Genomic DNA, 27,762 nt, shown 5'->3' on the forward strand with positions numbered 1-27,762 from the left:
CCTATGTAATGAACATGAGGTGAGGAAGTTATGCTGGTAGTCCAGATCAGAGGAGCAGCCTTGAGTAACAACATTGTTCTTCCATAGACAGAGAATAGTGAATGATCCCCCCCCCCTAGGACGGGAAGTGTATTATTTGCAGGATAACCTAGTGAAAATAAAGGCAAAATAGTGCCTCTTTCTCTGCTGGTAAGTTAGTATACAGCTTGGGAAAAAAGAGAATGACAGCACCATCTGAGGATTCTAACACAGGCATTTTGCACAAAACAGTCATTATAAAAACAGTGACTGCAATGATTCCAACCCAGATGGCAAGCAATTGAGCTGCAAGTTTGAAAATAACTTGATAAGCTATTGCTAGACTTGCCAGGCTTCACAAGTTTTTTTGCACAGCTCTATTTTGCAAACATTCTGCAAGTCTACTGCAAGTTCTGGTTCAGTTATGTAGTGCGATAGTCATCCCACCACAGGGGTCACTATGACTTGCAGAGCTCTTGCTGTAGACTCACTGCTGCAGCTTTGCTCTTGCCTGAGACTTGCCACTTACATTTGCTATAAACTGGAAAAGTGTCAACTAGAACAAGTACTCTGCTAGTGTACAACTTGCCAGTGAAAATGTGCAAGCCTTACAATTCAACACTGCAACAAATTTGTGGCAAGTTATCTTTGCTTTCTGGGAAATTAGATACCTTTAGTAAACCAGTACGCTCCATCACCTCTCATTAGAAGATACCCTAGGGCATGAAAGACACCTTACTGTCTGCTATCATCTATGATAAAAGTGTTATGTCCCAATGCCCTCCAGCATGTGAGCACAATATAAGATGAGGACCATCTCGCCTATAAGAGATCAGTACTGCTTTTCTCAGTAGAGTTAATGCCTTGAACTTTTATACAACAAAACTGTATATTTTCCAAAATATGTTGCTTACAGAATTGCTGATGATCAGCATGTTACATTTTTACAATCCTTTGTGACTTTCCTGTCTACAGATAGATGATGCATGCTCTGAGGTGCTGTCAGATTCCCATCTTGAGGTGAGCCTGTGTTAATTATCTTTTCTACTCACTACAGTATAAAAATAGAGCTGTGACTTAACTATCATTTTTTGAATGCAGTTATCCAGCACTTTAGAAGAACTTTGCTTTGTGGTCAAGGGGATAATGCAGAAGTCTCAGGTAAGCCACATGTGTCCAAAACCAGTTTAAAATGTATATAAAGCAGGGGTCTCAAACTGGTGGCCCTCCAGCTGTTGCAAAACTACAAGTCCCATCATGCCTCTGCCTGTGGGAGTCATGCTTGTGACTGTCAAGCTTGCAATGCCTCATGGGACTTGTAGTTTTGCAACAGCTGGAGGGCTGCTAGTTTGAGACCCCTGATATAAAGTCATGTATTTTCTTTTTTGGATAGAGTGGTTAGAACCTTTCATGTTTTGTTGTTGTTGTTGTCTGTGTCCCTACTGGGGGGGATTTACCCGTCTTTTTGTACTGGTAACCGAATGAGAGGAAAGCTAAAATTTTAGAGTTGTACACAGAACAAGTATTAGAAATAACAATCTAGCAGGGGCATCATCCTCAGTTTGGTAGATGTCCTCTAACCTTCTCTTGATGGCCACTGTCATTAGTCATTAAAGTGATGAACACATCTAAAATTTTGAGTTGGCACCAGAATATAAAAATAAAGGGGAAAATCTACCAGAACGAGAATAGAAGGGAACCAACGACAACATTTGAGATTTACCTTCGCTATTTGTCTTGATGATCACTGTCACCAAGCATGAATGTGAGGAACAAATCAAACATGTTGAATTGTCACCAGAACAAGAATAGAGGGGAATTCTTAAATGATTATTATTATTAATTTATATCTGACGTACAGCATGTCCATGTAGTTAATTCTTTTTTCCGCACAAGATATAGTATAGTAAGCTTGGCCACCAGAACTGAGCCCTATTGAAAGTAAAACATTACTCTTGACTGATTCTTCGATTAAAGTACTGAGTAGATGCAGCAGTGGGACTGTTGTTGAAGTAGGAAGGTGGATTGTGTATGTTGGGTCTTTACTGTTCTGGTGAGCCAGGCAGAGTGACCTTCCCAACTGCATGTAATGCTAAGACTGGTAATGCTCAGCTCAACACTATGTTCTCTAGATCACTTGCAGAACTGGATCTCAAACTGGCTTTGTTTAGGTCCCATAAGCTTGTCACAGAAGTCACCTGGTCTTCCCTGGCTAATCTGAGGTGTGGACTTAAAATATATGTATAGTCAATACTTTTTTTTATAGTTTTGGATAGAGTAGCAAAGAATGAGCAAACCTGACAGTTTTTAAGTACTGTCTTTCTCCAGCATTGTCAGTGAAACAGAAATGGATGGAAAACCAAAGTTTACAGTTATTGCCAAAACAGGAGGCAAGGGTAAAGTTTCCAGTGGGGACGCTTGATCCCGTGAGGAAATTCTTGAAATTTCCTCTTCATTTCTGGACATAAAGTGACAGGAAAAAAAGGGATTTTAACCCTTCTCTAGTCTAGCCAAAACTAGCAAATTTAGTTATTTATGGACGTTAACTCAGAATAAAACAAAGTAAAGGAACACACAAAAGCTTTAAACTGAAGGGCTCTGCAAGTACTGACCTTTGGAAAGTGACCTTTTGTAGAAAGACTCCACAAAGGGTATGGATTCACCTTCTTCATTATATAGAATGACTTCCCTCAATGTGCAGGAGCTCCCCGCTAGGTCCATAAAAGGGATACCTGTTATAGTAATTACCACCTCCTGCTACCTTAAATTCTAATTACAACGAATACTTTTGTTTTTTTAAGCATAGAATAGGTAGAGTAATGCCTAGTACACACGATCAGAAAATCAGACGAAAAATAACGCTCTCTAATTGATCGTACTATCTGATCATTAGTACACAGCTTTCGAGAACCAATTATAACAGTTCATCCGAATTATCTGAAGGGACAAACACAAAATGTTATCGTATGATGCCAGATTGTGCGATTTTTTGTTTAATCGGTACAGTATTCCCCCCTAAAAAAATCTGAACAGCAAGACCACGCATGCTCAGAAACGAAAGAATACATTACAATACAATACAAAATATTACATCATTTTCTAAGTTGTATTCTGTCGTACGAGAATTTTCATAAGTTAACTTCTTCATTTTCAATATAAGACTAGCATGTAAAAAAAAGAAAAAACACGTTTCAGACAGAACAAGAAATAAGATAACACCCCCCCCCCCCCCCCCAGCAGGAATTCAGACAGCAATTAAAACACATTTTTTAGTAAGTAAAGCCCCATACACACAGGCAGAATGTCAGGAGACAGTTGCCAGTACAAAAAATACCACCCAACATTCTGAGCATGTGTATGTCAGTCTGTCCGAAAGAAGTCAGCCATTCGCGCATGCTGGAAAACCAAAATCCGACCAATTCATGATCAGCACTCTCAGCCAATTGCAGAGAGCGCTGATCAGAGTGTTCTGGCGGGCTCAGCGCATATTTAGTACAGCGGCTCCCGACTGGAGCTGTCAGGTTTTTTTTCGTACGACCCAGAACTGTAGTGAGTTCCCGGCTTAAAGCGGAGGTCCACCCTAAAGTGGACCTTCCGCTCATCAGAACCCTCCCCCCCTCCGGCGCCACAATTGGCACCTTTCAGGGGGGAGGGGGTGCAGATACCTGTACAGTACAGGTATTCTGCACCCACTTCCGGGATAGCTCTCTGCGGAAAGGGGCGTAGATTACGCCCCTTTCCGCAAGTGCCCGCCCCTTTCCGCAAGTGCCCTGCTGCCTGCTGGGAAACACACAGATCCCAGAGGCAGCGGGGACCGTCCTTATTGCACAGCGCAACTCGCGCATGCACAGTAGGGAACCGGGAAATGAAGCCGAAAGGCTCCATTTCCCGATTCCCATACCCAAGATGGCGGCGGCAACACTCGAGACGATCTAGAGATCGGCTTCGGGTGCCGACATCGCGGGCGCGCTGGACAGGTAAGTGTCACTATTTTAAAAGTCAGCAGCTGCAGTATTTGTAGCTGCTGGCTTTAAAAAAAAAACGCGGAGTCCCGGTGGACTCCCGCTTTAAGATTTAGAATCCATGTAAAGATGTTATTGCTGTGTTCCAAAGAGGAAGATGTATTTTCCTTCCTATCCAGATAGTAGGCATCAGACAGAATAGGCAAACAACTACAAAAAAAAATAAGAGGACGCAAGTGTTATTTAAAACTTAGGTCCTCCTTTTAAGTGGTCAGCCCCACATATCAGATACCAGGATTCAGGTTGCAACCTTTATTTTCCTCATTTTGAACAAAAAAGAGTTTATAAAGAAAAAAAAAAATGAAAGCCCTAAGCTTTCCTTCCCATGTCTAAAACTGAACAAAATGGCAGGAATTGAGCTTTAAAGTGTTTGCAAAGGTTTTTTAAGTTTTGGATAGAGTTGGGGAGGATTATTGTGTATGTACACCCTAACGGTGAATTTCTCTTATTTGCTCCTATCTGGTCTGTTTATTATACAATTGGAAGCATTTTGTTATATCTTTTTATAAGTGAGCAAAAAATACCTGTTAATTGTGTCAGAAATTCAGAGCCAATCTGTGTGCTCTGTGTGCTCACTTCTGCATGATCTGGTAAGGCTGACAACACAAGCCTGCAAAAAAAAACGTGTGTGAGCAAATAACAGGTCTTGAGATCATTTCTGGCAGATCTAGAGCTATTGTTCTGTACCTGCAGGGTCTTTGAAAGGATAAAACATGAGGGATATGCATGTACTATTGCAGATACATACTGCATATATATTTTTTCTAATTTTGAAATACATTTTAAACCCTCTATTAAGTTCATATTGCTGTATGCAGTCCGCTGGAGAGGTTCATCCTACTATTTGTACTGGCGGCCATTGTCACTGAGACAGGAAGTGGGCGAAATCCAACATTTTTGATTGGTCAGATGAAAAATAGAAGAGAGTAAACCATTAAATGGCAACAAATGTTCTGGTGACAACTGTCTTAGATAAAAGTTCTTCTAATGCCGCGTACACACGACCGGACTTTCTGGCAGACTCGGTCTGACGAAAGTAGTCCGTCGGACAATCTGATCATGTGTGGGCTAATCCGATCGTTTTTCATAAAAAAAAAAAATCAGACAGACCTAGAAATAGAACATGTTTCAAATCTGTCCGATGGACTCAATTCCTATCGGGAAAACCGTTCGTCTGTATGCTGGTCCGACGCAAAGGAAGCTATTGGCTACTGGCTATTGAACTTCCTTTTTTAGTCCCGTCTTACTTCATCACGTTCAAAACGAACGGACTTTCAAACTGACTTATTCCATTCGTGTGTGGGCAAGTCTGTTTGTTCCGGAAGGTCCATCCATTGGGAAGACCTTCGGACCTAGTCTGCCGGAAAGTCCGGTCGTGTGTACGTGGCATAACTTTAGGTAGATTTTCTCTCATTTTATATTGTTTCTGCAGGACAGTAAGTTATGGTAAATTTTCCCAGTTTTGGCTATACATACACTTTGACAAACTTTAGATTGCAGTATTATGGCTGCAACTGTGATACTGTGTAAATGGAGTAAAGTGCAAAAAAATATTTAAGCGGGCCTTAATAGTTTGATAGCCTGTTTTTAGAATCAATGCACAGAATATATTTTGTTAAATCCTTCACTCTTTGATGTTTACAGGGTTCAGAAGAAAAAGGCGACTCAAAAAGGGTGAGTACTGTGTTCCACACTAAGAATTTTAAGATTTTATTGTCCTTTTTTTTGAAGTAAAATAGCATTTTAATTTCTTTTCTGCACAGTTCTTATTTCATTATTCTAAGAGTCATGACTCAGGAAAATCTGACATTACGGTAAGTTTAAGTTTATAGGAGAAAAACATTCAAACTAGATAATGCAAGACACATTCACCTGCATTGCTGAATGCATAGCAGATATTGCTAATTCCACCCTGCAATAACCAGAGTGTAATTTAGGCACTCCATTGATCGTTCTGCATTAACTGCATCCAATTAGAATTATACTATTTTATGGATGAGATAGGTCAATATAACCAGGAAAAATTAGGAACCAATGGTGTAAATGGGAATACTTAGTGGTTGTAAACCATTACATATATTAACCAGTGAAGTGACTGGCCTCGGGTGATACACAGAGATTAAACAAATTCTTCCACATAAATTATTCCTGTTTATCTACGACAGTGTTTCTCAACCGGGGTTCCGTGAGCTGTAGAGCTGAAATTTTGTTTTTAGGGGTTCCCCGAGTTCTCAAACGTTTTGCCAAGGGTTCCTCCACGATAAAAAAGTTGAGAAATGCCCCCGTACACACAATCGGAAATTCCGCCAGCAAAAGTGAGCTTTTGGTCAGAAATTCCGACCCTGTGTATGCTCCATCGGACTTTTGCTGGCGGAATTCCCACCAGCAAAAGATTAAGAGTAGGTTCTCAATTTCCGATTGGAAATTCTGATTGTCTGTACCAATTCCGACGCGCAAAATTTCTACGCGTGCTCAGAAACAATTTGATGCATGCTCTGAAGCATTGAACTTCATTTTCAAGGCTCATCGTAGTGTTGTATTTCATCGCGTTCTTGACGGTCGAAAGTTCCTAGAACTTTTGTGTGACCGTGTGTATGCAAGCCAAGCTTGAACGGAATTCCGTCAGAAAAAAACATCCAATTTTTTTTCCTACGGAAAATCCACTCATGTGTACGGGGCAAAACACTGATCTCTGTCCATTCAAAGTACAGAATTTACACATGAACTCTCAGTTCTGAAAAGCAGGGGTGGAGAGCTGAAGTTACATCAGTGAGGAGAGCTGATTGGAGGGAAGGGACCCGTCCCCCTTCACACAGCATGCATTAACAGAGCTGAGGCTGTCAATCAGATGAGGTCCCTCCCCTGTCACCTTTTTTTCTCTTGGTGTCAGGAAAACTTGTCAGATGTGACTCATGCATATAGCAGAGAAACAAAGCAGCAGACAGACATGACACTTGGGGCCAGTTTACACCACATACAGTCTAGTGCATTTTTTTCTGAATCAAAAAAGCAAGGAAAGTAAGATTATATGGTTTCAAATGGCATAGTTAACACCAGTGTGGTCAATACCAGGGAGTTCCAGTTCCAGATAGAAAAGTAGAACACACTGCATTTTTTCTGCACTGGACTTTACTGGAATGTGGTTAATCTCATCAGAAACACACTAGACTGCAGTACACTGAAAAAATAAAACAGGAAAAAAAAGAAAAAAAAGCATCTGTAATGCATTCAGAAACGCATCAGAACCACGTTTAAAAACGTGTATGCAGAAACGCAATCGGAATGAATCTGTAATGCGTTTTTGTGGTGTGAACCGACCCTTAGTGCTCTTAATCCAGACAAGTAAACACTACTGTATAGAGGGATATGCCTTGTTCATATTTCATGTGTGAGGTTTGCAGCCACTTTAAGTTGGAACCGTAAAGATCTTCTACATAATAAAATAATCTGAAAGATGAATATATTCCTCACTCAGTGGGCATAGAATTGGAAATTGGGTTGCTGTAGCAAACTAACCATGCAGAGAAATATACAATTTCTTTGAAGGTCAACAGTATTATTTTATGAAGCATATCTGTATTTTCATCAGAATGGCCTGTATAAGGTGATAAACTACATAGCCAATGCTTACAAAATCTGTAGTTTAGGTTGCCCCACTTTTTTGCTTATTCTGTCAAAACACAAGTTTGCCATCCCGCATACAAATATGTGCAACCCAGAATGGAGCAAGCCACTGATGCTAGAATGGAACGGAGTGCATTAAAATAGTGGTCAAGTCACTTTTTTATCTGTAGGAATCCCTAATTATTGTGCCTAAACGTTTTAATTATTTATCTGCAGCCAGAATTTGTTATATACCAAACACTACATCTTTGCCACAATCTGAATAACAGTTCATATGGGCACCTCTGGTGCCACCATGACACCAACCTTGTGTGCATTGGAGGTGGAGCCCTCTATTGACAATGGCACCTGTCTACCCACCATAGTGGCAGACTGACAACTAGAACATCCCTAGATCATACCTGTAAATTGTTTAACATAATAAATCTCCTTTCTCCTTCCAACATCATGTTCTTCCTCTGCAGCAATCTGCTGTCCTAGGCTGCATCATTTTGAAATATAAAGGACACATTCAAGATCACATGACCTGACTTTAGAAAAACATTTTCTAATTTCACTATATATATATATATATATAGATAGATAGATAGATAGATAGATAGATAGATAGATAGATAGATAGATAGATAGATATTTATATATATATATATATATACATTATCTCACAAAAGTGAGTACACCCCTCACATTTTTGTAATGTTTTGTAAATATTTTATTATATCTTTTCATGTGAAGAAATTACACTTTCCTACAATGTAAAGTAGTGAGTATACAGCTTGTATAACAGTGTAAATTTACTGTCCCCTCAAAATAACTCAACACACAGCCATTAATGTCTAAACCGCTGGTAACAAAAGTGAGTACACTCCTAATTGAAAATGTCAAAATGAATAATAATAATTAGCCATTTTCCTTCCCCGGTGTCATGTGACTCGTTAGTGTTACACAGTCTCAGGTGTGAATGGGGAGCAGGTGTGTTAAATTTATCACTCTCACTCTCATACTGGTCACTGAAAGTTCAACATGGCACCGCATGGCAAACAACTCTATGAGGATGTGAAAAAAGGAATTATTGCTCTACATAAAGATTGCCTAGACTATAAGAAGACCCTGAAATTGAGCTGCAATATGGTGGTCAAGAGCATACAGTGGTTTAACAGGACAGGTTTCGCTAAGAACAGCCCTCGCCATGGCCCACCAAAGAAGTTGAGTGCAGGTGCACAGCATCATATCCAGAGGTTGTCTTTGGGAAATAGATGTATGAGTGCTGCCAGCATTGCTGCAGAGGTTGAAGGGGTCGGCCTGTCAGTGCTCAGACCATACACCGCATTGCATCAAATTGGTCTGCATGGTTGTCATCCCAGAAGGAAGCCTCTTCTGAAGATGAAGCACAAGTAAGTCCGCAAACAGTTTGCTGAAGACAAGCAGACTAAGGACATGGATTACTGGAACCATGTCCTGTGGTCTGATGAGACCAAGATAAACTTATTTGGTTCAGATGGTGTCAAACGAGTGTGTCTTGCCTACATTTAAGCATAGTGGTGGGAGTGTCATGGTCTGGGGCTGTATGAGTGCTGCCAGCACTGGGGACCTACAGTTCATTGAGGGAACCATGAATGCCAACATGTACTGTCACATACTGAAGCAGAACATGATCCCCTCCCATCGGAGACTGGGCCGCAGGGCAGTATTCCAACATAATGACCCCAAACACACCTCAAAGACGACCACTGCCTTGCTAAAGACGTTGAGGGAAAAGGTGATGGACTGGCCAAGCATGTCTCCAGACCTAAAACCAGTGGCAACCTGTGAAGCTCTGGTGAACTTCATGCCCAAGAGAGTTAAGGCAATGCAGGAAAATAATGGTGGTCACACAAAATATTGACAATTTGGGCCCAATTTGTACATTTTCACTTAGGGGTGTTCTCACTTTTGTTGCCAGGAGTTTAGACATTAATGGCTGCGTGTTAAGCGATCAGCAAATTGACACTGTTATACAAGCTGTACACTCACTACTTTACATTGTAGCAAAGTGTCATTTCTTCTGTTGTCACATGAAAAGATATAATAAAATATTTACAAAAATGTGAGGGGTGTACTCACTTTTGTGAGATACTGTGTATATGTGTGTGTTTGTGTATATATATATATATATATTCAGTATATGTTACATAGTTTAAAAAGTTCATCCAGTTCAACTAACAGAGAGAAAAAAAACAAAAAAAAACACACACAAATCGAAAACCTCCATGTACACTATCCTATATCCACAGTTGATCCTGAGGAAGGCATAAAAAAAACAATAAAACATTAACCCCCCTGGCGGTATTCCCGAGTCTGGCTCGGGGTGGAGATTTTGTACCAAAAGCGGTAACCCCGAGCCAGACTCGGGACCGCATCGCTGAATGCAGGGAGAGGTTTACTTACCTTGTCCCCTGGATCCAGCGGTTTCGCCCCGCTGTACGAGTGGCTCGATTAATCACGGAGCCGATCTCCGTTCCCTGCGAGCATTTCGACGCACGTTGACGGAGAAAGGAGCAAAATTCAAAAAGTGAAACACACCCATTACACACAGTATAATGTAATCTTACAGATTACATTGCTGTATGTAATTATTTCACATCCCTTTTGTCCCTAGTGGTCTGTCCAGTGTCCTGCATGCAGTTTTATATTATAAAAACTGTTCTTTATGCCTGGAAACTGGAGATTGTCCATAGCAACTAAAACTGTCCCTTTACATCAAAAATGATTTTAGACCAGCTAGAAAACAGCGATAATAAATTAGAATCACTCGCAGAATTAAGCGATAGCGATTTGTGAAGAGATCTGTCATCAAATACTGAAAAGTAATGACAGTGGTAGAAAAAATTCCTTCCTGGACCCCCAATATGCAATTGGATATTCCCTGGATCAACTTTACCTATAAATATTAGTATCTAAATATATTATGTGCATTTAGGTTAGTAATGGTTTTCAGGCCACCGTTTTAGAGGGTTCTTCACTATGACATCTTGGCTTCCATTTTAAATAAAAAAGGAAGTTGTGGTTGAAAGCAGCTAGTTTAGCCCATGTAGTTAACGTATGCCAAAAGTCAGTTTTCAACCCCTTTGGGTGTTCTTTTGGCTGTCTGTCTGTGGGGAAATATTCTTTCACATCAAGAAGTGAGAATAAATCTTTCCAAAGAAAATAAAGATCCTCAGATTTCAACACAAGTGTCCCTCATTGGAAGATTTTTCCTCAACTCCTGTTCCTGGGAAAACTATACCATTTGGATTACCCATCACTGCCTGTTAAGGCTACATTGGTCACTGGGACAAATAAAGAGGGGGAATCTCGCCAACAAGAACACAGGCATCACAAAATGAATACATAAATACATAACCTGACAGGGTTGACAATCCTTAACTATTCTTTCCAGGACAAACAAAGTTTATATTTTAGATACACTTCAAAGTGGGTGTAAAGGCTGAATGTTTTTTTTACCTTTATTCACCCCCTAATACTCGCCTGAGGTTCCTCTCAATCCAGCGATGTCCACTGAAACCTTGACTGTCCTGGAACTCTATCTGTCCTCATTAGTCAATCACAGCCAGTGAGCCAATGAGAACAGAGCAGGGGGTGTGCCTAAATCACGGCTCTATGGGGGGTATTTACTAAAGGAAAATCCACTTTGCACTGAAAGTGCACTTGGAAGTAAAGTCGCTGTAGATCCGAGGGCAGGGGCGGACTGACAGTATACAATCACACAGTATACACAGACATGTTTCTATTGGCTGAGAAGGTACTGGAGAGGTGGGGCAGCTATAATCTCAGGATTTTTAGATCAAAAGGAAGTCCGTAAGAGCCGGTTCACACAGGGACGACTTGTCAGGCGACTTAGCCACCTGACAAGTCACGCTCTGTGCAATGGAACCGTTCTAATCGGAGCGACTCAAGTCGCTCCGACTTAGAAAAAAGTTCCTGTATGACTTTTGGGGTGACTTGAGGCAACTTGCATTGACTTCTATACAGAAGTTGTTTTGCAAGTCGCCGCAGTGGTCGCGTCCAGGTCGCCTGAGGCAGTCGCGTTGTAAGTCGTGCTGCCTCAGTGTGAACTGGACCTAAGGGACATTTCAGAGACAGATTTATTTACACAGATTTTTACATACTGTCCCTGGTTTTACTGAGGCTGACAACCCTGATGGGGCCCCCTAGTGGCCCGGGGCCCTCGGTCAGTGCCCGAGTGGCCAAATGGTCAGTCCGCCCCTGTCCGAGGTGGGCATGCAAGGAAAATAAAAACAGCATTTTAGCTTGCACAAGATTGGATGATAAAATCAGCAGAGCTTCCACTCATTTCAGATCTACCCCTGAGATTTAGAGCGACTGCACTTTAAAGTGCACTTGCAGTGCAAAGTGGATTTGCCTTTCATAAATAACCCCCACTGTGTCTTATGGGTGCATAGAATGGGGCTTGGGAACGAGCATGCACCAGTGCCTCCAAAGCAAGCAGCTTGCTATTAGGGGCACTACTCAAGGGGGAGGAGTAAAGATTGCTGGTTGGGGAGCGAAGAAGAAGATCGAGGCTACTCTGTATAAGACCATTGCACAGAGCAGGTAAGTATGGCATGTTTGTTAAATAAAAAAAAATGAAAACAAAGCTTTAATATCACTTTAAAATGGAGCCTGGGAGATAGTTAGGATCTAGTGGGACCACAGAGACATGGAGTGCAGTGTCACAGAAATGATAATAGAATACTCATAATCATAAGACTTATTTACATACAGTACTATTGCAGGGCACCAAATAGTTGGTTCACTGTTTGTAGGTGGTGGGTCAATTTTCAGGACATTATGGGGGATATTTGCTCTAAAACAGAGATTTGTTTTGCTGATGTCAGGTTTTGCCTGTCAATCTGTATTTTGTACAAAGTAGATAATGACATAACAACCTATTTTTATTTTTTTTGGCCTCTGGGTATGATGCCTACCAGACTTAATAAATAATTACTGGGTCTCTAGCTGATTTAGATTTTTATGCTGTCTGAGTATCTTTATTTCACACAAACTATGCACTCTAACATATTGAAGAATGCACAGTAAATTGTTCTGGGTATATTCGGGAATAGTGAAATAAGCAATGATGATGTGCAGAGTCAGTAACCTTTTATTTGTTTAGAGTAGTTGGGCTAAAGTCGATTCTCAGGTTTTCACACATTATAATTGCTTGTTGAAATTCCTTATTAAGTAATCCTGAAACAGTTCTAGGTTATGCAAATATTTCCTTTAAAATGTATTTAATAAAAGAAAAGAGCATTCACAGATCTGGCACAACCGGACCGACCGACCGTCCACAACCACAATCTTTATTTAACCCTTTTCACTGGCGGTATGCATATACTGTATATGGCAGCACAAACGGCATATTATGCTGTGCTGCATGATAAAGGTGTACCTTTGATTGTGTTGGCAGTGCGTTCTATTGTGCGCCATCAGCACAGAGATTATGCTGTCACCAACAGCTCCTGGTCTAATGTCTAGTACACACAATGAGAAAATCAGATGAAAAATACTGCTTTCTAATCGATCGTACGTTAGTACACAGCTTTCGAGAGACGACTACACCAGCTCATCCAAAATTATCCAAAGGGACAAACAAAATTTTTTCTTGTACGATACCAGAACAAATTATATTTCTTTACAGTGTTCGTCTGAAAGAAATCAAAGTCCAAAACCACACATGCTTGGAAATTAAAGGATGTATTACAAAACCTCCTCCTCCTTGTATATTTTTTCCTCTGTAAGAAAGGAGGCTCTCTAATTGAGCACAAAAAAGAAAAATGGTGCTAATAAAAATAAACAATAAAGATGAAATAGCATTAGAGCTCGATAATGGTTACTGTTAATGCGAAGGTGGGATTAGAGAGAAAAAAAAAAACGCAAACATGCTGTCACATACCTAATAGGACTGAATTGACGAGGTGAGTCTCACTTGTATTTCCAGCCCAGGCCCCACTGAGAGTGAAATAAATAGTGCCAAGGGACAGGAGGAAAACTCTGGCTGGTGTTGGTAGTAGAATTTGCAGCTGGATATGCAGGCTTAATAGGTTTGGCAGGACATCAGGTCAGGAGCGGAAGCTGTGCAACATGGACCAGTGTTGGTTAAAGGGCACTCCGTATCAGTGGCTGCCCATCCATTAGGGGTACATGGGTTTTGTGACATGCGGTTTTGTGCAGATAGAAAAAATAAAGTTGACTGCATCCAGGAACGATTTACTGCAGCTATCTGCACATAACTGCAGGTAATCGCAGTATACTATTTCACCTGCAGATAGCAGCGGCAACAAGGAAAGAAAAACAATAGGAAGCACATCAGAAATGGCAAGAATTTTCCAAACGCAGCTAATCGCAATGTACAACTGCAAGTGAACGTTGTGCCAGGATTCTCTGAATTTCAGAATAAAAAAACATGCTTTTAAAAGCGCCAGAACAACCGCCCCTGTGAAAGGGGCCTTAATAGGCTTCAAAAAAGGGTGGGCTCGGGGAGCAGAGCACTACGCCCTGAGCCCACCCAGTTGTGTGAGAATAGCGAATGAATATTCACTATGCTCACACTGATTCTCCTCCCAGCCAATTAGGAAGCGGATTATGAGACCTGTTTCCTGATTGGCCAGAAGGAGAAGTGATCTTTTTAGTTAAGGGGGAGGAGGGAGGAGACGCCCGGCCAGGGAAGAAGCAGGGGAAAGCAGACCGACCCAACCAGCCACCACAGTCAGACTCTAGGGATGGCTCACCATCCGGCTCAGCCATCCAGGAGGAGGAGGGGAGATCGTAGTCATCTCAGGCAGGCGCGCAGGACATCTGGTTCCTAAGGTAAGGAGGCCTTCCGTTTCCCGCAGTGGGAGGGGTATTCCCCGCCATTCATGTCCGTCTCTCTGGGGGGGGGGGGGGGTGGAACAGCTTTGTCTCCTGCCAAATGGGGGCGGGGTGGGTTTGGTTTGCTGTATGCACTGCAGCTTATGGAAATGTGGCTTGCTAGAGCTCCCAGCAGGCTTGTGGCAGAAACATACAGTGTTGGTTGGAACAGATGCAGATGGTAGCCAGGGCAAGCATTTAGAAGCAAGGACAGAAGCGTGGCCATAGGGGAAGCTGAGGTTGGCAGCAGGCAGGCAACAAGGCACAGAGGCATAGGCAAGATTGTAGTCATCAGATGTATACACAAGATGCAAGCAGGACAGAGAACAGCTGAAGACCACTCAGAACAAGGCAGCTGAAGACACTGGAACAAGGCATCCTTTAAATAGGCCATCCAGCATCAACATTGATTGTAGATGTGTCTGCGTGTTCTCGCATTCCTTGGCGCATGTGCACCCTTGATCAAAGTTTTCCATGGCATGCCATGCGCATGAACATGTCTCCAAGCCAGCTTACTCACAGGAAATCCCTGACATACACACAAACTGTTTGTGAGTTCTACTACAGGTACAAACAACAAATAACGTACACATATGTGGTATCCCAATACACATTAGGAGTAGTAGAATTTAATTTGTGTGTTTTTTTTTGGTGTTGGTTAAAGATAATGGCAAAAAAATACAGCAAATAGTACGATTTCTATTAATAATAACAAAAGAATCAGGAGATTTCCATTATCATTTAGCTCCAAATGAAGGTTCAATGAAGCTGATATACTAAAACAGGAGAGTCGAAATTCGGGTGCAGTTGTGCATGGTAGCCAATCAGCTTCTAACTTCAGCTTGTTCCTGGAAGCTGATTGGTTTCTATGTACCAGATTTGCGCTCTCCAGTTTTAGGAAATCAACCCAATGTTTCCTGGAAAAAAAACAAGGTATAATTCAACTGGATACATTAAGATATGTACAGTTTTACTAACACATTCCAAAGTTGCAAATTGGTTCAGGCATTAAGGTTTGTTTTATCTTTATCTTTAAGTGGGTTAAAAAGATCCACTCACATTTCATAGGCTTTACCTATCGCTTTGTATTTGTCGTTAATCTTGAACAAGGACATCAGCAGCCTTACTGGGGGGGGGGGGGGGGGGGGGGTTGAAAATTATCCCTGCACCTCCCTGTATAATCCATGCCAGCGACTCAAATCCCAGCAGCCAACTTCTTCCAGTTACACCTGCATTGTCAAGGCAATGCATTTTGGAGCTGGATTCTCATTCGGCCTGTCAGTTTGTATGTGTAGCACACCCCCGTAGGGACTGCTGTTGAACTTGGGTCCCCCACTCCTGCACAGACAGGCACACCAGATTTTCACAAGCACCGAGAGTCACAAAACAGTCCGTGACTTTGTTTTTGTTATTTATTAGGGGTTAATAACTTGGATAGGGATGGGAGGTTATAGGATGCCCACTTGACTTCAGTAAAAACTTTCAGCAAAACTTCAGGGACATCTTCCTATATACAGTCTATATACAGTCTCCTTCACTTTCCTTCTGCACAGCACTTTCTTGCTCCAGCTGAATCACTTTATCTGACAAGCTCCTAGTCAGCCAGATTAGCAATGGCCCTTTACAGGCAGGAACTTGTAGCCCCTTTTTTGTGCAGCACAGATGCAGTGAAACAGATTGTAACTCCTCCTCTGTGGCCACTGGTCCCAGCATACCTCTACCTCTTCAGGCACTGCCAACCCACCTGGCTGGAGCTGACCCTTTCATTGCCCTCCAGGCTATCTCTCCACACCAGTGTACCTGACTCTTCACCAGCCAACCCGGCTGACTCTCAGGAGATCTCCCACAGAAGGATGAAAACGTAAGCACATTGCTGTCTTCAAGGGAGACTGGCTACATGTGGCAGTCCCCCCCCCCCCCCCGTGTAGGTCCCCACAGTGGTAATTTACTCACTCTGTCCTCTCTTGCTTCCATACCTCCAGGAAAGACTCCTCATGTGTGCTGTTGCAGGATCTTTCCAGCATCCGAGCCCCAGCCCAAGGCAGGACACCCCCCCCTCCCCAGACTAGGGGGCATCCTTGAGGGCCACTGACAGCCTCCTCAACACTGTATTTCCACCCGATTGCTGGTATGACCCATGTCTATTTATGGAGTGGTCTCAGACCCCTGTCCGCCTACCTCCTGAATATTTGCTGAGTCGCCATACATATTCAAGTTAGCTGCTCCTAATCTCCGCCCACTAATTCTAGAAGATGGTTCAACGTTCTAGACCAGGGGAAAGCAACAGAGAGCTGCCAGGATGAGTCAATTAGCCCTGAACTCCAGTAAACCTTGACCCAGATTCCATAGCTCAGAAGGAGAATTTTCCTTCTCTACTTTTAGCACACACTAGAGGGTGCTACATATGTGTGTGGAGAAGTCTAGTAACAACTGGCTCCAGCTGCTGAGCTCCTTGTACAGAATTAAAGATCATGTACAAAGGGTTTGTAAAAACCTACAAAATATGAGTGGATAAATTTATCTTTTCTAACAATAAACATTGTGAGATCTTGTCCCGGATCTGTGCACTCTTTCTTTGTATATGTTTTAAAGGTTTTACTTAAAGTGTATTTCCACTTTTGCAGCCAAATTGCAATAACTACTACTTCATATATGTTCTCATTCACATAGCATTATTTAAAACAAAAAAAATCAGGTTCCTAAATTGCTGCTTACATTTTACTTTAGCTTACTTAAAGAGGAAGTAAACTCTGATGGGTTTACTTCCTCTTTGTCTCCCTGCAAAGGCAAAGCATAATGCATAGTAGCCCATTATGTGTAATTTACCTGACACAGGAGCCAGCAATGTGACTGTTGTCCCCTGTAGCAAGGAGCTTCCATCTTCTTCCGGGTATCGCTGCTCTGCCACATGCACACGGGAGCCACCACTAACGGCATATCGCCGTTAGCAGCATGCCCAGTGTGCCTGTGCGCCGCTGTCACGCGCCATAGACAGCGGTGCCTGTCTCTTTGTAAATATCTCCTAAATCGGCGTGTAGGTTTAGGAGATATTTCTTGGACCTACAGGTAAGCCTTAATCTAGGCTTTCCTGTAGGTCAAAGTGGTTTGTAAGGGTTTACAACCACTTTAAAGTGCATTAATTGTGTTGAACTAAATTAAAAAATAAATTCTCTAGGATATTGCATTTGCACATCATCATAATTTCTACAGGTTCATTAAAATCTCCTTTATTTATTTTGTAGCTTTTCGCTGTTAAATTGCATGGCATTTTACTGCTTGCCAGCATTATTTTTTATTATCACATTTTCCTTTGTTTTGGATTGCATCTATAATAACTGACAAATGTACTTGTACCAATGAAGCAGTACTTTTAAATATTTCACATCAGAGAATCTGTAATTTAAAACTAACCTCTAGGCAGATGTAGGTCATAAATTAAAGCAAATCTAACTTCACAGATACAATAAATGTATTGTTTCAATGCAAGCAGTGTAAACACCTGAATTTGACCTGGTAAGCAGCCAAACTTCAACCCATCTATTGACGGGGTGGTTTTACTGAAGTCAATCTATCGATCAACTTCACTACAACCAACCTGTTGTTTTTTGGGGGGGTTTTTTCATGTGATTATTGCCAGGAGCTATAGCAGCCAGCATTGATCATTGTATTCTGCCGGTGGGGAAAGCTCCCTGTGCTTCCCACCAGCAGAACACAATAGTGCTGCAGGAGGGATTCCCCTAGCAACACTGACTGTGTTGAAGGATAGAACATTGCATAATATATGGCTAGCCTAACAGAAAGGTGAGTTATGACCTGCAAGTGTTTCTGGACAGAAATGCAAACCATTTGGTAGGTAATCTGCTCCCTTTTATGTAATTCCCCTTTGTAATTAGCTGTTTGCCTGGAGTTTAGCTTTAATTATGCAACATGCATTTAATGGGTTTGGCTTTCTTTAGCAACCACATTTCTGCTACAGCTATTGTTGGAAAGTCTCACTTTTCTGATATCGCCAATAAAATCTTACAGTAAAATTGTAGCCAGGCTATGGATATTTGAATATTTACATATTATTACAATGCAGCAAATGACACAGTGGAGCAATTTCTTCCTTAAAATTGACTATTGATACAGCAAAGTCTTTCAAGTTAGGTTTTAGAATTCTTCTCCTTCCCATCCAAATGTAATGTGCTAAAATTTAAAATCAGAAATGTGCTAACTTATCAAGTCATTGCTGCAGATCTGATGAATGTAAAGCCTGATTTTAGTTTGGACAATGAATGTAACTGGTCCCCAGCAGCCTGAAAAAAAAAGTGTGGAAGGCTGCTGAAGATATGGTTATAACCAGTGAGCCTTTTTTGTTTAATTGGACATCAAATGGAATGGGAATTTTCATCGTAACAATGGAGTTCCACTGGGAAAAACTATACATTATATAATCATTCAGCTGACACAGCCACCTAGTGGTAGAACTACTAACTACAGTGTACCATATTAAAATGGTTGTTGCATCTATGTTTGTATAAACAGCATGCTAACACCCCCACTTGTTAGGTTTTAGGGGATACAACAACATACATCTATTGTGATCCCTGATCCAGATGCTCTGGGTTGTTATTTTTGCTTTTTACTATTGGGCCTATACAAGCTGTCAGGTCTATCTGAAGTGTTATGTTAGCTGTTGCCAGAAGTCTCTTTTACGTGGAATGTCTGGTCTTACATAATTACTGTTGTAACATTTGTCTGGAGTATCGTTGTTGGCACCTGTATTATAAATGTACTAAACAAAAAATTGTGAAAAAAAAAAAAAATACTCCACTCAACATGTAGTTCTCATTTAAGTCCTATCTTCTTCTAAAGTTCTTCAAACTTTGTTTTTTGATAGTAGTTTTGTCATAGCATTTCAGTGCCTTTGACAAGGTTTATGTACAGATTTGTAGAGAAGGTATATGGCAGCACCTACATCTAAATGTGTAGTGTTTGCAGTATATAAAAGTGTCCCAACTGCTTGTCTGTACTGTCCATTGTTAGGCAGAAGAACTTCTCTTTCCTACTTTAGGTAAGTTGTTTTGACTAGTGTGCTTACACTTTGCAAATTCCCAAGCTTGGAGCTGATTGAAAGTTGTCATCTCTTCATATGCAGCATTTCTTCCCATGATGTTGGCTCAGGCTGTAGTATTGTACAAACCATATATAGCAATGGTCTATCTGGGATGCCCTTATAGGCTATCACAGATTTTTTTACTGACATTGTAGGCGGTTCAGCTTTCTTCTTTTCAGGGGATAAATCGCTGACATCAATTTCAATTTCAGAGATTAACTATTTTTCCTGCACTATTTATATGACTTCTTGCTCAGGTTGTTGTCCAGATGGTGGTGACTTCATGAGCCTTTGAACTTGAAGGTGTGGTTTCATTAATAATTACATCTATGCTGATTGTTACCTTTTGGTGTCTGGATGCAAAAATTCTTAAACAGTTTTGAGATAATGTAGGTGATTCACTGTATACCTTCTTTAGGAACATGGTTTTCCTCCAAAGATATTGATACCTTTCAGGTCAGGTTTCTTTCCATTCCATAGCTTATATGGAGTTTTCTCTGTTGCTTTTCCAGGCAAGCAGTTTTGGAGATAGATAGTAGGCTGTCATAATTGCCTCTCCCCGGCAGTAGTTGGCATATCCGCAAAAAGCATGCTTCTGCCACTTTCATATATAGTGTTCTCTCTGTAACACCATTTTGTTCTGGAATGTGTAGTACAGTAGTCTGGAAAATAATGCCATTCTTCTTCAAAATATATTGTATTTTACCACTTGTATACTCTATCCCATTATCAGTGCAGAGTGTTTAGGTATTTTACCAAATGTGTTGCTTGCTTTTGCAAGATATTGTTTAGGTTTATCCGGAACTTCATCTTTGTTGTGTAACAGGTAGTGCACTGCATAATTTGAGAAGTTATCCATGAATCTGAGAAAATACCTTTTTTCTTTCCTTCAGTTTCATAGGACCATATAGATCTGAGTGAATTAAGTCCAGAGGCTGATGAGATTTGCTGTTTCGCCTTTTGGGAAATGATTTACTGAAAAATCTTCACTTTATGCAACTGGTAGACTTCATGGCTTGACTTCATGGGCCAAATTTAATGCCACTTCCGTTCAGAACATTGTCTAATTTCTTGATAGTTTCAGGATTTTTGGGTGACTGTACTTCAGATGATTTAGTTCATCTGTGATTTTACTTTTAGCTAGCATGTGGATTCCTTCTGAGATAATATAGCTTGGTGAGCCTTTTCTCTTATAGGAGGTTAGATTCAAAAGTAGGAACGTATAGAATATCTCTAAATGTTACATTTCTGCTGACTTTGAGATATAGGGCAGTGTAGATAACCTTGTATGCTCTTGTAGGCTTTTGTATACACTCCCATGTACCCTCCCTTATTAGCAGCATCTTCATGTTAAACTTTCAAGACTGATAGTTTTGGTTTGTTAGATTAGCAACTGAAAAGGTTGATTAAACACTTTTGGTTAAACCATTTGGTTGTCGTTGGGCCCATAGCCTGTTGGAAAATTGCTGCAGATTCAGCTCTTACCAGTCAAAAATGATGCTGGACACATGGCTGAGCCCTTTGTGTTTAATTGGAAAACAACAGGAACACAGAGATGGGAAATAACAATATACCAAGTAGTTCCACAATAAATTAGACAAGCTTTTCAGCTGCCACTACCACCTAGTGGCAGAATTGCTTCAGGCAGAGTGCATTTGGTATAACTCCTCCTGTGACAGGAGGTGGCACTATACAGGAAGCATCGTCTTATGTGGCTCTGCTACGCAACTGCTGGCTTCCTCTACCATCGGCTTCATTCACAACACTGCTGCTCTGGGATGCCGGGTTGGGAACCCGCGATCTGGGCTTGCCAACCAGCCATCCCAGAGCAGGAGGCCGCGGGCCACATGTGGCCCCCGGGCCACTGGTTGGCACCCCTGGTTTACAGTAACCCTTATAAATGTAAATTGGAATTTGTAAGATCTATCTGCTCTAAAGTTACAATTGTGGCATATACTTGCATTGGTTGACCTTGCATGTTTATGCACTGAGCAGATACTTTTGTTGCCTGTCTTATTTGGTCGAACAGTAAAGGGAACATAGTCCTTCCCCTGAGTTTGACCAGCCTGAGAAGTTGTGCTCATGTCAGATGACCATCAACAGATCTGTCACCAGCTGGTTTGTATAATAATCATCTCATGTCTGTGGGGGACCAATATGCAGATGAATGAGAGAAAATGAATTGATTCCCCCCATCCATGCTAAACAGTGTGGATGGAGAAACATCTTTTGCTGATATTATACCCCAGCTCGCTATTAATCCCTAGACAGAAGCTGTGAAAAATGCAGTGCAAAAGTTGGCTTTACCTTCAACGGACTGCCTGTAGTCAATCTGCCAGGATACAATGATATCAGCCCTCCATTTTCATTTGGCTTTTTTTGTCTCTATTGGCATCGCTAAGAGCAGCTTTAAAGCCACATTTAAAAGATTTCCATATTGCATATGAGATACTAGAATTTGTGCATCTAGTGACATGGTCTTTGAATCCATGGGTTAATTGCTGGACCTAGTTAAAACAGAAGTTTAGCTTTTTTTTTTTTACAGATTTAGTGACATAACTTACCTGTATTGAAGGATGCTCCACTTCATGCAGATAGCTGGATCCTGACGAAATCTCCACTACAGGGGTGTTCCATAATCTTCCTGTGGCTGAACCTCTGGAACGCAGGGGGTTTATAGTTTTGAGCTTTAGGCTGAGCTGCTGTGAAAACAGCTCCTTAAGAAGATCCACCCCATGTAAACGTATTGACCTTCTGCACTGATTCAGTCACAGGAAGCATAGTGGTTGTTGTAAACTAATGTAAATGGGCTTCTGCAAAAGGAAGATCTCTGGGTACATTTTGAAGTAAAATGCTCTGTTATGTCACTGATCATGCTTCCCAATTACTTTCCTTAATAATATAAAAGCTAAGTGAGTTTTGTTTTGTCAATTGTCAGCATTGTTTTGTTTTCCCTCTGGGATAAAGCCTAAATCTGAGTTTTGTTTTACCATCGGGTAAATCTGCCACCAGTAGTGATTTCTCCTCCTTCTTCTTGTTTGTCTGACCACCTGGTACCCTCAACAGCCCCGCCTTCCCCCTCTTGTGCCCAATCTCATCCTATTGTGCTCACTTTCCCCATTCCCATCTACCCCTTCCTGTAGGAGAGCCTGAGGACATGAGAGACTCCACATTACCAAGCTAGGCCCATGCCTGTCCCTGGCTCCCCTCTTTATTAAAATCCCTGTAGGGTGCAGAGCATCTATTTTTCCAGGCTACACATCCCTTACCTCCTTCCCCTCTCTCTATGCTACCCCAGTCACCCTTTAGTGGCTGCTGGGATGAAGGGATATCAGTTTTACACCATGTTCAACTGACTTCTTTCAAATCAGCTCAGGTGCAGTACAATGCAACTCGAGCATAGCAGCACAGTGATTACTACAGGGGCCAGAAGTATGTAGACACACACTGCACAGACTTCTTTGTACGCACACGCTGTTCCCTCTTGACTCTTCCACCAATAGCTCCTGGCTCCTTTGCACATTACGCAGATACCCTGCCATTGTTCATCACATCTCTCCTGCACACTGGTACCGCTCTGAACACCCCCAAACCCACCAACCCCCCCCCCCCCGGTTCCCCCACACATGTCTTCTGACTCTTCTGTGGACCCCCCTCCTGGATCGCTAGCACACTGCTTCATCAATACTGTAGTCTCTGCCATTGTTGTTTCAGTGTCCCTCCTCCATACACACTAGAAATGCAAATTTTGCGTAGTTTTTTATTTCACAGCAAAATTGCTGATTTCATATTCAATACAACATTTACAAATCTTTTCTGTTATTTCTCTTATAGCTACCTGCGCACTGTCATATTCTCTGTCCTTTTCACTTGCACATAATTCCTGCCATCGGACCCTCCACATACTTTCCCTGGAAATACTGCCCAACCTTATATCCACCACACTCCTCTTCTGCATACACTGCCCTTTGCGATTCTCTTCTGCACATACTGCCACCATCATACCCTCTGCACTCATTTCCTTTACAGACTGCCCACTGATATACCCTATACACGTCTTTCATGCACATACTTTCCACACTTCTGTCATGCACATACTGCCTGCCATCATATCTTCTGCCTATTTATCCTTTACATATTGCCCATAATCATACCCTCTGCACTTTTGTCCTTCACATATTGCCCACAATCACAATCAATGTCATATCCTCTGCACTCCTCTGTTACACATATTACATTATCTGTAATGTGCTCAATCTTGTCTGTTTTTTTTGTTTTTTTTGTTTAGCATATTCACCAAATCAGTAAGCTAGCAAATAGAACTATGCCCTTTTGTTTTTTTCAGTCTTGACAACACCTGCAATCTGTAATTTTTATTTGAAAAGGCCATAAACAGTAACCATGAGTGGTGATTTTGTATTTTATTTAGAATCATATATAAAGTTTGTACAGTGCCTTGCAAAAGTATTCACCCCCTTTGGCATTTTTCGTGTTTTGTTGCCTCACAACCTGGAATTAACATGCATTGTTTGAGAATTTGCATCATTTAATTTACAGAACATGCTTACAACATTGAAGGTTTTTTTTTTTTATTGTGAAGCAAACAACAAATAGGACAAAATAACAGAAAAAGTCAATGTGCATAACGATTCATCCCCCTAAAGTCAAAACTTTGTAGAGCCACCTTTTGCGGCTATCACAGCTCCAATCACTTTGAATAAGTCTCAACGAGCTTGCCACATCTTACCAATGGGATTTTTGCTCATTCCTCCTTGCAAAACTGCTCCAGCTCCTTCACGTTGGGTGGTTTGCGCTTGTGAACAGCAATCTTTAAGTCTGACCACAGATTTTCTATGGGATTGAGGTCTGGGCTTTGACTAGACCATTGACTGGCTTTGACTTGAGGTCTGGGCTTTGACTAGACCATTCTAACATGTTTCCCCTTAAACCACTCAAGTGTTGATTTAGCAGTGTGTTTGGGTTCATTGTCCTGCTGGAAGGTGAACCTCTGCCCTAGCCTCAAATCACAGAGTGATATAGGTTTTGCTCAAGAATATCCCAGTATTTTTCACCATCCATCTTTCCCTTAACTCTGACAAGTTTCCCAGTCCTGACTGCTAAAAAACATCCCCATAGTATGATGCTGCGACCACCATGTTTCACTGTGGAGATGGTGTTCTTTGGGTGATGTGATGTGTTGGGTTTGCGCCAGACATAGCATTTTCTTTGATGGCCAAAAAGTACAATTTTAGTCTCTAGCCATAAAGCCCCACTCTATGGAGCGTACAGCTTATTGTCGCCCTATGTACAGATACTCTAGTCTCTGCTGTGGAACTCTGCAGCTCCTCCAGGGTTACCTTAGGTCTCTGTGCTGCCTCTCTGATTAATACCCTCCTTGCCCGGTCTCTGAGTTTAGGTGTGCGGCCGTCTCTTGGCAGGTTTTCTGTTGTGCCATGTTCTTTCCATTTGGTTATGATAGATTTGATGGTGCTCCTAGGGATCATAAAAGATTTAGATATTTTTTTTATAACCTAACCCTGACTTGTACTTCTCAACAACATTGTCCCTTACTTGTTTGGAGAGTTCCTTGGTCTTCATGGCAGTGTTTGGTTAGTGGTGCCTCTTGCTTAGGGGTTGCAGCCTCTGAGGCCTTTCAAAAAGGTGTTTACATGTAATGACAGATCATGTGACACTTAGATTGCACATAGGTGGACATCATTTCACTAATTACGTGACTTCTTAAGGTAATTGGTTGCACCAGAGCTTTTTATGGGCTTCATAACAAAGGGGGTGAATACATACGCACATGCCAATTATCTGTTTTTTATCTCTGAAAAAATCGTTTTATGTATATATTTTTCTAATTTTACTTCACCAACTTAGACTATTGTGTTCTGATCTATCACATATAATTCAGATTAAAAAAGCATTGAACTAAAGGCTGTAATGTAATAAAATAGGTAAAAAGCCAAGGGGGTGAATACTTTTTCAAGGCACTGTAGTTTGTAATGTGCATGACCAGTGTTTTGGGTCCATGTAACTGCAAAAAAGACATCCTGTGCACTCAAAGGTCCATTGTTGCTCATTTGTCTGTCTTCATGTCCTCTCAGTCGTCTGTTCTGCATCCTTTGCTGCAAATCGTTCCTCAACTGCATGAAAGAAGGATGAAGAGATTGAAACCTGACGTATGTAACCGTATTTTATTCATTATCATCCTGTTTCTTTTTTATTTTGCAAATATTACCCCAGTTTGTGGTCCTATAGAAATCCCATGTTTGTGTCATTTGTATGTAGAATGTAGATGTTATATATATATATATATATATATATACACTCAGCATACACATTAAAATAGTTTAAACGCTTTGCAGGCGGTTTTAACCCTTTTTTCGGCCGCTAGCAGGGGTTAAAACCGCCCGCTAGCACCCGAATAGTGCCACTAAAATGACAGTAAAGCGACGCTAAAAATAGCGCCGCTTTACCACCAACACCCGCCCGCCCCAGTGTGAAAGGACTCTAACACTAAAATTAGAACTTCATAGCAGACAAATACATAATAATAATTGGTGATTACTAGGCCATCCTTGCACATAATGCAATCAAAACAAGCATCATTTGTAACAATCCAGTTATATAAGGCTTAATTACTTGACAGTGAATGTCCCCCGAAAAGTGTTAGAAAATGATAACTGTTTCAGGTAGAGATTGTCCACCATGTTGGAAAACTGAAATCCATGTTTACTTTTTCAAGAGATGTCCGGTAAAGCATGGTTAGATAACATGCAATTTATATAAAGTAAAGCAGATCTCATACCAAGTCTTGATAAGAAAGGTGGCTTTGACTGTTCTCATAAAGATGTGAGTCATCTTCTGTCCTGCAGATTCCTTTGCAGAGTTCTTTCCTCTATTTTTCAGAGATATATAACACTATATTATAAATTTGGCCTAATTATAGAGCAGGGGTAGGCAACCTTCGAGAGATGGAGATCTACTTGAACAACACTGGTGAAGTCAAAGATCCCTGGGCACAGTTCACACTATTCACACCAAAACGTTGTGCCAGAAAGGCATGTTCCATGTGTTTCCTGAACCGTGTACAATGTGCACTGCCTTTATGATCCACTGTAGGTGATAATCAAGGCTTTTTTTCTCAGAGAATAGGTGCAGGCCCCCCTCCCCCCCCCGTCTGAGTCACCCCTTGTCTCTGCCCCCTACCCGCCTCTGACCACCGTCCTTTGATTCCATCCCCTACCCACCTACCAGTACTGCCCCTTTTAGAGAATACAGAACCAAGTATCATTTTGTGGTGCTAAATCATTTGTATGAAACATGTTAATCATAAAAAGAAAAGCAGTAAAATAGATCCCCTGCAGCCAGCAACAATAGAATCCCAGCAATAGATCCCAACACAACAAAATACTCCCCCAGCAACAAGGAACTCCACCCCAACAACAATAGATTCCCTGCAGTAACAGTGGACCACCCACAACAAAATATCACGCCCAGTAACAAAATATCCACCCAAGCAACATTAGACCCCCACCCCCTCAGTAGCAACAACAGATCTCCCAACAGCCAGCATCAATAGATCCTCCAGCAGCCAGTAAAAATAGACCTCTCTCTCAACAGTAGATCCTTTCCAACAACATAAGATTCCCCATCAGCAATAATAGACCCTCACACAAAATCACATCCCCACCAGTGACAATAAATCCCCCAGCAGATAACATCAATAGACCCTCCAGCACACCCCACACCCATGCTATTACATACATTCAGTGCTAGAGGTGCCGGAACTGCGTTCCCCCGTGTTCCTGCTGAAAAGAAGCCCTGGTGATAATACACTGTAAAGCCCTAACATAGATAGCAAACGCAGTGTGTTGGTGGCCACAAGATCGCATGGTACTGTAGTATCTTGCAGTTTGGCACAGTGCATTTTTAAAAGTAGTGCAGTCTGATGCAATTTGCAGCCAGGGCCAGATTTACATCTCAGAAGCCTATAGGCAGAGAAGGCAAAAAAATGACAGTAAGATCGACCTTTTTTTCTTGAAAACATATTTTTGCTCAGAACAAAAGTAAAATGCAGGGTTTAGGAAGTTTAGGAGTGCG

General features: G+C 41.4%; 1 protein-coding gene across 3 annotated transcripts in view; it reads left to right on the forward strand.

The window, feature by feature from the left end:
* NMU (neuromedin U) overlaps positions 1 to 27,762 on the forward strand; it is a 95,737-nt gene that overhangs the window by 53,172 nt on the left and 14,803 nt on the right. Inside the window, exons 3-7 of one of the 3 annotated variants that reach the window (XM_077477464.1) lie at positions 994 to 1,038; positions 1,120 to 1,179; positions 5,685 to 5,714; positions 5,804 to 5,854; positions 25,764 to 25,838. In XM_077477464.1, coding sequence (XP_077333590.1) covers positions 994 to 1,038; positions 1,120 to 1,179; positions 5,685 to 5,714; positions 5,804 to 5,854; positions 25,764 to 25,838 — 261 coding nt within the window. The remainder of the gene's footprint in view (positions 1 to 993; positions 1,039 to 1,119; positions 1,180 to 5,684; positions 5,715 to 5,803; positions 5,855 to 25,763; positions 25,839 to 27,762) is intronic. The other 2 variants (XM_077477467.1, XM_077477465.1) reach the window with 2 other exon arrangements.

Source organism: Lithobates pipiens, unplaced genomic scaffold (genome assembly GCF_037356315.1).
Source record: "Lithobates pipiens isolate NorthernLeopardFrog02 unplaced genomic scaffold, aLitPip1_a1.2 Scaffold_13, whole genome shotgun sequence".
Lineage (NCBI taxonomy): Eukaryota > Metazoa > Chordata > Amphibia > Anura > Ranidae > Lithobates > Lithobates pipiens.